This window comes from Nicotiana sylvestris, chromosome 6 (assembly GCF_000393655.2).
Source record: "Nicotiana sylvestris chromosome 6, ASM39365v2, whole genome shotgun sequence".
NCBI lineage: Eukaryota > Viridiplantae > Streptophyta > Magnoliopsida > Solanales > Solanaceae > Nicotiana > Nicotiana sylvestris.
This window is the reverse complement of record NC_091062.1, coordinates 161,351,455-161,367,170: the sequence shown is the minus strand read 5'-3', so window position 1 is coordinate 161,367,170 and position 15,716 is coordinate 161,351,455. Positions and strand designations below refer to the sequence as shown.

The window sequence follows — 15,716 nt, the reverse complement described above, 5'->3', positions numbered from 1 at the left end:
TTCAGCAGGCCACAGAAAAAGTAAAGCTTATCCGGGAGCGATTGCTGACAACTCAGAGTCGACAAAAGTCATATTCTGACGTACGACGACGAGATTTAGAGTACGGGGTTAATGACTGGGTATTCTTAAAGGTGTCACTAATGAAATGTGTAATGAGATTTGGCAAGAGAGGCAAGCTTAGCCCACGGTATATTGGGCCTTATAGGATCATTCGGAGAGTAGGCCAAGTAGCGTATGAGTTAGAATTGCCCTCGGAGTTTGAGTCTGTCCATCCGATTTTTCACGTATCTATGTTACGGAAGTGCATTGGTGATCCTACCCGAGTAGTGCCCACGGATGATGTACAGATTACAGAGAACTTATCATACGAGGAAGTTCTGATTTCCATCCTAGACCGACAAATCCGCAAGCTGCGGAATAAGGAGGTAGCCTCCGTAAAAGTACTTTAGAGAAGCAACAATGTAGAAGAGATGACTTGGGAGGCCGAGGAAAGCATGAAGTCTAAATATCCCTACTTATTTCCTCCTCCAGAAAAGGATCTGACTGAGACATCATAATCATAAGGTACATGTATAAATTCTTACGTTAGTTATTGTCGTTGGTCATGAGAGGCCATCGTCGTTATTCATAATTATGGTCCTGTGTGTCGTTGGATTATTAAGCTTCTACGGGGAGAGTTGGTGGTGGTGTTGTTACAGAGGCGACCTTGCCAAAGTTATATAGATCATGAAGAGTTGAACATTCGAGGACGAATATTTCTAAGGGGGGAAGGATGTTACATCTCGCATTTTTGTACGTTACAATTTCGTTTTTAGTTAACCGACGTAGACTCGGGGATGAGATCATCTTGACATACTTACGCTATTTATAACAAGTGATAAATAAGTGTCATTAAGGATAAATGATGTACGAATTAGAGAAAACGAGTTTCATTAAAAATGGACAAGTTGGGATAAAATACGGATCAAGTAATAATACCCGATAAATATAAACTAGTACCATGTAAGGTACCATATGACCGTGATAGTATGATATAAAAAGTATATTAAAAATGAGTAAAATTTTAAGTAGTTTGAGATAATAATTAATTACGTGGGTAATTGGTTAATTATCGGGTAACGGGTCATTACCTAGTTAATTAATAAAATAGGGGATAAGATTAATCCCCAAAACGTGGAAGCCAATCCCTTCTCCAATTTTAAGAGTGTACTGTCAACAAAAGGTTTAGTTAACACGTGTATTAAGGGCATTTCACAACAAATGGTACACAACAAGTTATTTACAATACTTAGTCTTTATCATATTTACCTAGCAGAGTTGATTATTTATTTTTCTATAAGAGAAAGAAGTTGCTCATTTTAGTTTCATGTATATCTGTGATCTTCTCTCTACTTAAGGAATTGGCCATTTCCCAAAACTTGGATGAGTCTTAGGTAGTACTTCCCTTTTTGAATGACCCCATACAGAATCTTTTGTTCGAAGGTTTCACCATCCAAAGATATAAATCCCACAATTTTGTACTCTTTGATTTGTGTTTAATACTTTTCTTGTTTCCTTTAGTCTAGACTCACCTTATCTTTAGTAGCCTAAATTTCTATACAAGGTTTCTTGTATAATTGTATGAATATAGACATATATCATGATAGATCATGAAATGACGGGAAGTTAGGAGGTTGAGCTCAGTTATAAACAGGGGTACTGCATTATATAAAGTTCAGGTATGTTAAGGCTAAGCTCTTCTTTCATTTGGTATGATCTCGTCATTACATTCACATCCCGGAATTTACGTATATTTTGCTAGTCTCGCAAATTGCGTATATTTTCCTAGTGTTGTAAGTTATAATATTCTCCTTATCGGGACTTCATATTCAGTTGAGTATTTCCTTCTTCCAGTCAAGAGAGTAGAAAAGTTACATATATACAGTATTAAAAGTATTTTCATTACCATCGAGCTATAATCGATGGGCAGGCCCCTATTGGGCAACCTCTGATCAGATGGTAAGTTATATGACGATCCTACTGTGGCCGAGCGCATATGAGCAAGCTCAGTTGGTCGAGATACAAAGCCTAGTATGGTCGAGCGCTTATGAGCAAGCCTACTACGACAGAGCAGATATATATGTATACCGAGACTTATAGGGCCGGACAGCTATTTTACTCACTATATTGAGAGAATTGAGTCTGTATTATTAGATGAAGATATCTTTAGATTTTCTTTGACTCCCAGTTGTTCCCAGTTATTATATTATCAGTTCAGTTTCAGCTTTAGTATATTGCCTTACATACTCGGTATATTATTTTGTACTGACATCCCTTTTCTGGGGGCACTGCATTTCATGCATGCAAGTTCAGACAGACAGACGGGTAGTCCTCCTCAGTAGGTATTGCCCGAGATCAGCTTTATCGACAAGCTCCCCTTCTTTCGAAGTTGCTGGGTCTAGTAGTGTGGTGTGTATGTTTTATATATATATGTAGGTAGGTTAGGGGTAGGTCGGGGCCCTATTCCGATCATAGTACATCTATCAGTAGAGGCTTGTAGATATGTCCTGTTAGTTAGTACAATATGTTGGGCTTGTAGGCCCTGTACGTATATTTTGTTGGCTTGTCAGTTGTAGTAAATATGACGGCCTTGCCGGCCCAGCTTTATGCTGATGGTTAGTCAGCGTTAGTCTCTATTCAGTTCTATATTTTGCATCGCACATTATCTTGCAATGTGGCCCATGGCCAAAAATATGACATTATAGTTTCAAAGTCTCTGAGTCACAAGTGATACACAAGGATAGTTGAGGCACTGAGTGCCGGTCTTACCCCTAGCTTGGGGCGTGACACTGCCAGCCTCATCTTTGCTTTCTTCTGGGTCGGACAGAAGTAACTGAGCATCACGCTCGTCCGCCCTCGCTCGCGCCAACTCTTCCTAGAGAACAAAACCCCTAGCAAGGATCTCCTCGAGAGTCTTTCTTCGAGACTCGCAATGAGCATATTCTCTAACCCTCTCTTTGCGGTCGAGAATCCTTCTCCGCTCAGCTTGAGCATCGGCATCATCCTTTGAATAGATCGCCATCTCCTGGTTAGCCCTAGTTTGGCACATTACAGCTTCAGCCCGAGCATCAACGATTTCAGCCCTGACCTTCGAAAGCTCAAACTCGAGCTTCGTAATCATCTCTGTCTGAACCAAAGCGTTATCATGAGCTAAGCTAAGTTGAGCCTCAAAAGCAGGAATTTTATCCAGAGCATCCTTCCCCTCTAAAGTTTGAGCTTGTGCCCGAGATTTTAGCTCATCATGCTCACGCCTGACCCGGCCAACTTCATCCCGAAGGCACTCCAGGGCCTCTATCTTTTTATGCAACTGAACTAAAGAAAGCGTTAGCCTCAGAAGCCAGAAAGCGAAATGCACGCTCACCCGGGATAGAAAATCACCTGCTCCTTCAAATTGTTCTCATAATTCAAGCTCGCCCGCCTCATGCCGCAAGTATACCAACTCGACTTACTTTTCATCACAAAGGAGCCTAAGGGATCTCTCCTCATCCAGAGCTTTCCGTAGCCTAGCTTCACAACAAAGCAACCCAGACTTAAGCTTGTTAAATGCCTGCAAAAGAAAACCCAATAAGGAAGGGAGGGCGCGAAGCTCGAAAGACCTGTGCCAAAACTCACCATAAAGTGAAGCTGCTGGGCTTCCTCGAAGGTCGAGTGCACACCTGCCAATCCAGTTCCCTCAACTCTGAAAGAGTCGACTCCAGTCGAGGCACGGTCGCTCGGTGTATGTGACCCCGGGTTTCTAGTATCTCCCGAAGTACTATCGACGGAAAAAGAAGGCGACAACAACGTAGAAACCCTCTTTCCAGAACCAAGAACCACGGGCGCGGCAGGATCGGACGATGCTTCTGCCCCCCAAGCCTCGGTCCCGTTTTGCCTTTCTTTGAGCACCATCGCCCTGTAAAAGCACCTCTCGCGTATTGTTGTTGTTCTTTAGCTCGGGAGCTACAACCCTCCCTTCTCTCCAGAAGAGCATGGCCTAGCCTCGAAAGGCTCTCTGATGCCTACAACAGCAAGTTTAATATGCATACAGGAAAATGGATCTCCAAATGAAGGAAGGGAGAGGAAAAAGTAGTGCATCACTCACAATGATGTTTTGATCCCCATCTGCCTCAGGATAAAGCTCGCCACTTGCGCTCATCACAGGTCGAGTGGGTCGCTAACCCCCGTACACTATCCGACAAATCAGGAACATCGCCCGGCACCCACGAAACTACTGTAGTAAAAGGAAAGAAGGCACAATTATTAAATCAGCCTTCGCCATAGACAAAACAGAGAAGGCACGAAATGCTTCGCTTACACGTATAGTTCCATTCCTCAAGAAATGGCATAAGCTCCACGAGGATAATGTCAGAAGTCTACACTCGGACGAAGCGACTCATCCACTCTCAGTCTCCATCTTCCTTATCATCAACAACGAAGGGCGTGGTCGATCGGCATCGCAAGGTTAATAGACCTCGATGGTGAAAGGGCCGATACAGCCTAATAAGATGACTGAGCGTAAATTCGAGCCCCGCCTTATCCGCGAAAAATCTCATCATCAACACCGTTCACTAAAACGACGGATGGATCTGCGCCAAGGTAACCCGATACTTTAAACAAAAATCGAGCACAACCCTATCAAGGGGGACCAATGTGTAAGGATACGTGTCCACATTCAAAAATCCATCGGCACGATCTGTGATGCCTTCATCCGGGGAGAATATTTGTAACACTAATTTCTCCCCCCATCCACAGTCTTTTCTCACTAACTCAAGGTGCTCTTCTCCTATTACAGAAATGATCTGCAAGTTATGCTCTCGTTGGTCCTGAATTCTGGAGGCAGAACTCTCCCCTCTCTACCGGGCAGACCCCGATGCACAGTCATGGCTATGGAAAAATTGGAGAACTAAAGCAAGAATCTGTGCAAGTATGTTAGTACTGAAATAATGAAAGGTTTGACGCGGAAAGAGAAGGGCAACTGCTTAAAATGGTGGGAACTCCAAAAAAGCAAAAAACATCCTTGTATATGTGAGGAAAAAACTGCGACGATCCGCTTGCCTCAAAGCCAATTAAAAGCACTATCGCCAGTTCCGAGGTGGTACCCAACCTCGAAGACCTCCATCAAAAGGAAGTTAGACTCTAAGAAGGCCAACAACATCATCGCCAGTCCCGAGGTGGTACCCGACCTCGAGGACCTCCCTCAGAAACGAATTAGGCTCTAAAAGGGCAGTAACACCTCCACCAGTCCCGAGGTGATACCCGACCTCGAGGACCTCCCTCAACAAAGAGTCAGGCTCCAAGGAAATAGGCATTTAACCTCCACCCACATGGTCTTGACCCCAGGGTACCGTCTGAGTTCGGACGAACCCCCTTCCAAGATCTATCTACAAGCGCCTTAAGGCTACCTACACTAAGTTCAAAGGCAGTTCCTGCCCACGGGCCTCCGAGAAAATTTCTCCTCAAAGGTTACCACAGAGCCTAAGTGATAAATCACAGTTTCAAGGCTCGAAGCATTACTTTCATTCAACTTAAAGTAAGTGGCCCGAAGACCCGAGTTTATCGGCCCAATCCAGGTTCGACCCAAGGAACGATGAAGGGTTCCATGAGAAGCCATGTTAATCAATCAAAAATTAGGAAAAAGCACTCACATCTAGGCTCGATGTTGGCACTAACTGGTATAATCATACATTCAGAATCTCCATAAACATAAATAAAGGCAAATACAGCAAGTATCAAAGACAAAATTGAAGAAACTTCTTTGTATTTAGAAAACACTTGATTACAAAAGTCCTCGAAGGGTCATAACGTATGATTACAACAGCCCACGAAGGGTCCTTACACAGAAACAAAGAAGCAAAAAGGTACATATATAGTAAAAACCTAGAGCTTAGCCTACTTTTAGAGGTTCTTCTTCGGCAGCAACATCTTCGAGCATCATTTGCTCGGGCATGCATCCTCGGCGGCAACATCTTCGACCGCCATCTCTCTGGGGTTCATCTCGGTCCTCCAGAATGGTATCTCCGAGGGCGAAGATGAGGAAGAGGAAAAGGCAAAGATGAAGAAGAGTAAAGTGACGCAGAAGAAGCAGAAAAAAGAGACATAGCCCGCCGAAGCCAAAAGTTGAAGATTCGGCGGGCATTGACCCTACTTGTATGGCCACTCTAAGTTCGCCTTCTGGGACATCGTGCCGTGCAAGATTAACGGACCGCTGTGCCATTTTATCCTTTGGAAAATATAGGGGATGAAGTGCCACACCAGGTCAAGGTAGGAGAGTGAGCAGCGGTATATAGTTCGAACGCTCTCCGGAGCAGCGGGATAGAGTCCAAACGTCCTCTTAAGTCAGAAGAGTTCGACCCCCCCTTATATCACCATCTCAAGCCAACGACGACAGTAGTGACGACCATAACAACAACAAGAATAGCAACGAGACAATATGATCTCGCTTGACAAAGGAAAGCCCAGGCAAAAGGCGATGGACCGCAAACATGGTAGGTAGCAATAGAAGAGGATAATGGGAAGAAAGGGATGGAGAGACGTTGAAAGGCACTTGGATAAAAAGATAGTACCAGAAGGCTCCCCTTTATAGGGGTGATAGTATGGACAACACCGCCATCAATGCCTTTGGAAGATGGATCGGTAGGTGTAATCAATGTATTATTAGAAGCCGGATCGACGGCAGTACTATCGCTTTGAAAAATGAGAATTGGCAATGCATTGAATAACACTAAAAAGACAAGTCCATGGGACATTTCGGTAATCACGAAGGCTTGTGTCATCAGTATGACATCATCGCGGGAAGTCCGAAGAGTCGGATATCAAAATCATTTCTTATCGCTCCTCTCCAAGAAACGTGGGGACTATCTTTATACGGTGAAATCAGGGGGTCTAATTTCTCGTCATTGAGGCACCTTAGAAGACCATCTCGAAGTCTCGAAGCTACAAGGTTATAGTCGAGTTTCTGCCCTCGAGGTTCATTGACGCTCGACCTAAGGACAATGTTGACCACAACTATGATAGAGATGGGGAGTTCCCAAGGTACATGACTAGGACTGACGGAGCCTAGTGGTACCCTAGCCCTGAATCAGGGTGTCATATAGCTGTCCCATCCCTTTTTTCTTTGTAATTAATGCGTCTTGTACTATGTTCGGATTCCCCTCCTATATAAAGGGGATCCTTGTTATTTCATAAACCCATGTTGCTCCCCAAGAAATATACAAGAACATTTTCTTTGCTCTCTAACATATTCTTCGATATTATTGCTCCCATTTATTGTTGCTTTCATTTATTATATTCATTATTGTTCTTCATTTATTGCTTGTCATTGGCCATAAAGAGCCTTTAGTGATTCTGTCATAACTGTTAGCCATACTTCGACCCCCCTCGATAGCTCCCTGCTGAGCTTCGGGATCAACCTCGAGGCACCGAATCGACAAGCTCGAGGCCCCGATAATTAGCTTAACGGTTTGATTATCGCACTATCCTTAACTCTCATTTCGTTTCTAGGTCTCACATACATAGCATCAACTGCTTAACAATCAGTATAAAAATAGATCACATATTTTTAGAGTCCCATAATCAAATTTAATTGTTATTACCATTTTCACGATAAACAAGTATTTTAAGTAAATTGAGATAATTCTTAATTATGTGGGTAACTGGTTAATTATTGGATTTGTGGATAAATATTTAAGTGAAATTTGTTGCATAATTATAAGGGGACACCTATACATGTGGGGTATGTAAGTGTGACAACAAATTGCCAACTAATCAAGCCTAAAGGAGGTAGTGGAACAAAATAAATCAATCTTGGATTTGCTGGACCAACTATTGTAAATAAATATATTTTTCAATGATGGAAGTTGGATGCATGAATTTATTCATCAAATGGACTCCATCAACGTTAATGAATCTCCCAAATCAAAGTTAGAAGAATCTTGCAATCAAAACCACATCCACCTACGTCCAAGAATGCAAGTGAAGATGAAACGAGTGTTTTATGTCGAGTGTTTCCTCATATTTTATTCTTGTTGCCTCATATGGCCCTTATGGACCACTTACCCATGATGATGTAATAAGAAAGATATGTTATGTTGGTACTCGGTTGAGTAAGGCACTGGTTGCCCATCGTGGTCCATCAATTTAGGTCGTGACATTTGGCACCAAATTGAGGGTTTAAAGCACAATTGTGGATCGTAAAGTAAGCTTTGAGATGAGGTAAGTCTATTTTCTAACTTTGTAAGAGGGAATTAACCCCATAGGTAAATTAAATTGATATGTGCTTCTATTTGTGGGGCCTACGTATGCACGAGGTAACGAGAGTCCGTATATAGCTACTAATTATGCTTATATTCGGGTAGTCTTAGGTTTACACCATGCTTTGTTGACATCGTTATTTGATTATGCTTATTAATTGCCTTTAGTAGAGATGAGATTGGGGATTTCAAGATTTAAAAGTTTTCAGTTTGGATTTCTTATTTTTGGAAAGGATTAAGGAATATTATGATAAGTTTGAGAAATCTATGTTCACTGGCATCGCAAGTATATTCCGCGAGCTAGGTTAATTCCACTACTCTCTGGATGTTGGAATATGTTTCTAAAGCTGGTTAGCTAAAGTTGTAGGAAGGATCTTCAATCTGGCTCGAGTGAATGTGCTCAACTAGGTTGTGGTGGCACGGGTAGATGCACGAGGTGTTAAACAGTGATTTTGGATAACCCCGGAGCAGTCCTTAGCATGTTTGAGGACGAATGTATGTTTAAGTGGGGGAGAATGTAACGATCCGATCGGTCATTTTGAGCTCTAGCGCATCGTTCAAAGGTTTGAGGCCTTGAGTAGCTTCACTTCATGTATTATGACTTGTACTCGTGGTCGGAGTTGAATTTCGGGAAGTTCGAAGTTGTATCATGATTTATAACTTGTACATAAAGTTTGGTGTTATTCAGGATTGTTTAAGTGGAATTCGGATGCATTCGACAAAGTTTGAATGTTTGAAAGTTTAAAAAAAGTTACCGATCGTCAATTCGTAAATTTGATGTTGTTCGACGTGGTTTGAGGATTCGACTAAGTCCGTGTTGTAATTTGGGTTGTGTTGGTATATTTGGTTGAGGTCCTGGGAGCCTCGGGTAGTTTGGACTTGGAAGAAATGCTGAGGCAGCTGATATCTGGTGCAATCGCACCTGTGTGGAAAGGGCCGCAGGTGCGAGCCCGCAGGTGTGGCATTGTGGTCGTAGAAGCAACATTTGGATTGAGCTGGGATGGCCACAGATGCAAGGATGTTTCCGCAGATGCGACTAATGCTCCGCAGAAGAGGAATGTGAGCTGGGCAGCTGGAGTCACAGAAACGGAAGGTGTCTGCATCTGCAAGACCGCAGGGCCGTGTTTGGCATCACATGTGCGGATTTGTGCTGGGCAGAGGGGATACGCATGTGCGAGATTTTGGCCGCACCTGCGAGACTGCAGATGTGGTCAAGTGGACGCACCTGCGAGACCGCAGATGCGGTCAAGTGGCCGCAGGTGCGATGGTCGAGCTAGGCAGTGTTCTTTTAAATCGGGGATTTTGTCTCATTTCACTTCATTTCTTCCATGGGGAGCCGATTTTGGAGCAATTTTGGAGTGCCATCTTCATCATCTATTATGGGGTAAGTGATTTCTTCTCATTGTGAGTTAAATACATGAATTATACATGCGTTGGAAAATGGAAATTTGGTGGAAATTGTAGGATTTTAAAGAAAACCTCGAAATTGATATTTTTGGAATTTGACCACAAAATTAGAAATGGGATTGGGAATAAATTATATATTTGAGTTCGTAATATTATGGTTAATATTTATCTTTGAAATTTTTTGGAATCCGAGCATGTGGCCCCGAGGGTTGACCTTATTGACTTTTCAAGCGGAATGGGAATTATTATAAATTGATTAATTATGGGTATTAGAGTATATTTTTATTGGTTTGCACATTATTTGACTGGTTTTGGATCGGCGGGCATCAGTCTGAGGTGTTAGAGAGGCTTTGGAGTCAGTTATGGAACTTCGGAGCGAGGTAAGTGATAACTAGGGATTCTAGTCTGTTTTATGCTCCTTTTTGCTTGCGTTTTGGACTAAAATGTGTACAAGTATTCCACAAAAGCTAAGTTGTTGTGCTTGTTTGCAGTGTTTGGTCAAAAGGGGACAAGGATTTCTTAACCAGCTCAAAAAAAGAGTGAAACCTGCACAAGTTCAAAACCAAGTCAAAGCAGTGCTACAACAAAAAATCCATCACGGACGTAGAAGACCCACCGCGACCGCAGTCCTTTTATCGCGGTCCACGGTGGCAAGGATTCAGTGAGTTGTCATTTTTGGAATTCAAGCTACCGCAGTCCGCAGTGATTTTATGCGGCAGCGGAGCCTCCATCGTGACAGCGGTCAGTTTACCGCGGTATGCGGAGAAGGAGTTCAGAGAACCTGCAGTTGAGCCAAATATTGAAGACCACGGTCCGCAATGGATTTTATACGTCCGCGGTTGCCTCACCACTGCATCGGTCCATTTTCCGCTGTCAGCGGTACCTCCGTCAGGGGCATTTTTGTCCAAAACATTTAGCTGTGTATAAATACTTTCTTCTCAGATTTTTAGGTCATCTTACGTTAGCTGAGCATGTGAAACGTTGTATTTGTCTATTTTGAGTAATTTTGTAGCTTACTTAGCACTTAATCTTTGTCTCTTATCTTGTAATTACAATATATGGATTATTCTTCATCTCAATCTATGATTTCTTCTTCAATTATAGTAGCTAAACCCATTAGCTAGGGTTGAGCTTCAACCCTAGTGTGGGTATTTAATGGGTATTTTATTTTAGGGCTTAGATATTTATGGGTGATTATTATTTGGCCTGATTCATGCTTTCCATGTTGAATTAGTGGTTGTAAAGACCAATTTGTGCCTTTTTGACTTAGGCTCTTCTTGAGAAAGTGAGACTAAGTCTAAGAATTTCAGGCCAATAAGGAATTGGGGTGTATTCAAGAGATTGATAGCCCCAATTAAAGGGTTAAACATAGAGATAGTAATACCCGACTTGAGCCAACATTGCTTGCACAAATTGATCACCCAATTGGGCTTGAGAAAACAATTAGGGCAAGGTCACTCTTACTACCGAGAGGTGTAGAGTGAGTAGCTTCGTGCATTGGCTATATCATGATCCCAACTATAACATTATTGCCCTAAGTTTTAGATCCCGTTAGATACTCACCTAGGAGTAAGTCACTTCCCTAGTGCCTCTTTACCCATTCAGAAAACCCTACAAACATATCTACTTAGCTTAATTTAGCACATCATTAGTATAAAATTAGAAGTAAGAAACAAACAAGAATGATTGGAAGTGTAATCAAGAGAACTACACACTGCTAGATTAGATAGGAATCCAACTCCAAACATTGTATTAGATCCTTGTAGATTCGATCCCAACCTTCTCGGGTTAAAGCTCATCGACCACTCTTGCCACTCTATAGTGGTGTAGGGTTGGACCCGATCACTTTTTGGTGCCATTGCCGGGGAGCTAATAGTTTTGGCTATCTATCTAAATAGTTTTGTATATTGTTTTTTCTTTTCTTCTGTGATACTAATTTGGGTGTGTCGCCAATTCAGGTACAAAATGGCGAACAATAACAATGACCCTCTTGGAAATGCTATTCCGGGGGAGGAGGTAGATGATAATATTGATGATGAGGTACCTATTGTGCCTCAAGCTCAAAGGAGAGGCCTCCAGGCCAATGATAATGTTCCAAACCCTTCCCCCACCTCCAAGAGCGACTCCTCGGGTGCTTCCAAACGAAGGATATGCTAGTGCAATTGTCCCACCCCGGATTCGAGCTGGCAATTTCCAAATTACAAATGTGATGTTGACTTTATTGGAGTAGCGAGGGTATTTCATAGGTGCTCCCCTTCAGAATGCTTACAAATATCTTAAAGGCTTCGTGGATACCTGTTGGGGAAGCAAGCAAACAAATGTGTTAGAGGATGCACTTCGGTTGAGATTGTTCCCTTTTTCACTTAGAGGGAAAGCTTTGGACTGGCTTGAAAGGCTTCCCAACTATTCCATCACTACTTGGGATGAGTTGGCAGACAAGTTTATAGCAAAGTTTTTCTTGCCGGGGCATATGGCGACTTTGAGAGATGAGATTTTGGCCTTCAAACAGGAACCTAATGAACCACTTCATGAGATCTGGGAGAGATATCGAACAATGGTGAAATAATATCTGAACAATGACATGACCGAAGCAATGATTCAACAGACATTCTACCATGGCATTAACACGACCAATCAGTGTGTAGTGAACCAACTAGCAGGGGGAAATTTTATGAACACACCTTATGATCAAGCATGTGAGATATTGTATGAGATGGCAGATACTTCCTCCGCTTGGCAAAGTTGAGCCAATGTGACACAGGGTGACCCCACTATCATCCACTTGCACAAAGAGCTCCATGATTATAGCCAGGCAATATCAGAGTTAACTACTACAATGAACCAGTTAGCGAAAGCTCAATTGCAAAAGGTTCAAGCTCCTAGACAAGTAAATGCTATGGAAGGTGTCAACATGTTGGTCAATAAGAGGCGACAAAGAGGTCAACAAGGTCAAGGTAGTCCAGATCAATATGACCAAGGTAGTGGTGGTTTCAATCAAGATAAGGGCTATGATGAGCAAAATAAGGAAGTGCACTATGTGAACAATTACCAAGGACAAAGGGACAATGCTCCTAACCAACAACAACAATAGAGATCCCAAGGAATTGGGGGAATCAAAACCAACAAGGCAATAGCAACTAGGGGAACAACAATCAAAATTGGGGCAACCAGAACAATCAGGGTAACTGGAGTGGCAACAACAACAATTGGGGAGGAAACAACAACCAAGGGGGTTGGAATAATGGCAATCAAGGGAATTGGGGGAAAGGCTTTCAAATGACTCCGATGTATCAACAACCAAACAACCCACCTCCATTTCCGTCCCAAGGTCCTAGATCATCAAACAATGAGATGGGAAGGATCAAGATGATGTTTGAACAAATGATAAAGAAGAACGCCGACTCTGATGCCCAGCTGGCATCCCACAATACTTCAATCTAGAATTTGGAGGTTCAACTTGGCCAGATTTAACAGTCTTTGAATACTCTCCCTAATGAGGCTCTACCTAGTGATACGGTAGTAAACCCGAAGGGTGGGAACAACACCGGGCATGCAATGGCGGTTATTACTAGAAGTGGTCGAGGTGGTGATGTGAATACCTCCAACAAAAAGGAAATTGTGAGTGATGAGATTCAAATGCAAGATGATGATGTTCCTTTAGTTGATGAGCAAGTGAGAGAAGATAATGTGAATGTGGAAGTAAGGATTGATGTTCATGATGATGAGGTGGATACTCAAGATGACGTGAACCCGTCTAAGGAACACGTAATAGACATATAAGAAATGGTAGTGCCCAAGTCTAATGCTCCCTTGCCAAGGCCTCCTCCACCTTACCCTCAAAGGCTTGCAAAGAAAAAGAATGAGAACCAATTTAGAAAATTTATTGACATGATGAAGAGCTTATCAATCAATGTTCCTTTGGTGGAAGCTCTTGAGAAAATGCCGGGCTACGCCAAGTTCATGAAAGACTTGGTGACTAAAACGAGATCCATGGACTGTGAGACCATCAAAATGACTCACCGAGTAAGTGCAATTGTGCACTCGATGGCTCCAAAGCTTGAAGATCCCGGCACTTTCACCATCTCACGTACCATTGGGAGCGCAAATTTTGCAAAGGCATTGTGCGATTTGGGTGCAAGTATCAATTTGATGCCTTACTCCGTGTTCAAAACTTTGGGTATTGGGCAACCGAGGGCTACTTCAATGAGGTTGCAAATGGCGGATAGAACTATGAAGAGGCCGCTTGGTATTGTAGATGATGTTCTTATTCGGGTGGACAAGTTCATTTTACCCCCTGATTTTGTGATCTTGGATTGTGAGGTTGATTATGAGGTTCCGATCATATTGGGAAGACCTTTCCTTGCAACTGGAAAGACCTTAGTTGATGTGGAAGCAGGGGAACTCACCTTCCGGGTGGGTGATGAAAAAGTAGTCTTTCATGTGTGCAAGTCAATGAAGCAGCCCAACAGTACTGAAGTGTGCTCTTTCGTGGATCTTGTCACGTAAGTGATAGTTGATGATACTAGTGCAGCGATCAATGTAGAGGACCCTCTAGAAGCGGTATTGTTGAAACTTGATGTAAATGAGGATGAAGGCCGGGTGGAGTGTGTCAATTCTTTACATGGAATGAGCTCTTACTCTTATGAGCCTCAGAAGATCTCTTTGGATCTTGAGAATAGGAAGACTCCACCAACAAAGCCCTCAATCGAGGAACCTCCCGTGTTGGAGTTAAAGCCATTGCCTCCACATCTCAGGTATGAATTCTTAGGCCCTTGTTCAACTTTGCCAGTTATTCTTTCCTATTGTCTTAATAACATGCAGGTAGATGCCACATTGGTGGTTCTCCAAAAATGGAAGAAGGAAATTGAATGAACTTTAGCTGATATCGGGGGGATAAGCCCCGCCTTTTGCATGCACAAAATTATTCTCGAGGAAGATTCCAAGCCCTCCGTGGAACATCAAAGGAGGTTGAATGAGGATATGCAAGAAGTTGTGAAAAAGGAGGTAATCAAGTGGTTGGATGTAGGGGTTGTGTACCCCATCTCGGATAGTTCTTGGACTTCGCCGGTGCAATGTGTGTCAAAGAAGGGTGGTATGACCATGGTTACCAATGCGCAAAATGAGTTGATTCCTACTAGGACTGTCACCGGATGAAGGGTGTGCATGGACTACCGCAAGCTGAATAAAGTGACCCGCAAGGATCACTTTCATTGTCTATTCTTGACCAGATGCTAGATAGACTTGGTGAGCCTGCCTTCTACTGTTTCTTGGATGGGTACTATGGTACAACTAGATTTTGATTGCTCCGGAAGATCAGGAGAAAACCACTTTCACATGTCCGTATGGTACCTTTGCCTTTTCTAGGATGCCATTTGGGTTGTGTAATGCACCGGCTACATTCCATCGGTGTATGATGGCCATATTTACTGACATGGTGGAGGACATTTTGGAGGTGTTCATGGATGACTTCACTGTTGTGGGTGACTCATTTGATGAATATTTGAAGAATCTTGACAAGGTATTGGCCCGATGTGAAGAGACCAATCTTGTGCTTAACTGGGAAAAATGCCACTTTATGGTCGAGGAGGGCATTGTCCTCGGCCATAAGATCTCAAAGCACGACATAGAGGTGGACAAGGCTAAAATTGAAGTGATCTCAAAGCTTCCTCCTCCTACCTCAGTCAAGGGGGTTAGAAGTTTCCTTGGGCATGCGGGGTTTTACCGGAGATTCATCAAAGACTTTTCTAAGGTAGTGAATCCCTTATGCAAGTTATTGGAAAAGGATGCCAAGTTCGTGTTCAATGAAGAATGTACGAAAGCTTTTGAACTCCTCAAGTAAAAATTGACAACCACCCCCATTATTACCACACTCAATTAGAGCTTAACGTTTGAGCTCATGTGTGATGCAAGCGATGTTGCAGTAGGAGCGGTTTTGGGTCAAAGAGAGAATAAGATGTTTCACCCGGTGTATAATGCAAGCAAAATAATGAATGATACTCAAGTTAATTACACGGTGACAGAAAAAGAGTTGTTGGCTATTGT

At 42.8% G+C, this 15,716-nt stretch overlaps 1 protein-coding gene across 1 annotated transcript; it reads left to right on the top strand.

Moving 5' to 3' along the window:
- The first annotated feature begins 13,457 nt into the window (after positions 1-13,457).
- LOC138871578 (uncharacterized) lies at positions 13,458-14,546 on the top strand. The gene is made up of 2 exons (XM_070149463.1): positions 13,458-14,006; positions 14,496-14,546. The coding sequence occupies exons 1-2, from the start codon at positions 13,458-13,460 to the stop codon at positions 14,544-14,546; spliced, it is 600 nt and encodes a 199-aa protein (XP_070005564.1).
- The last annotated feature ends 1,170 nt before the right edge of the window (positions 14,547-15,716 follow it).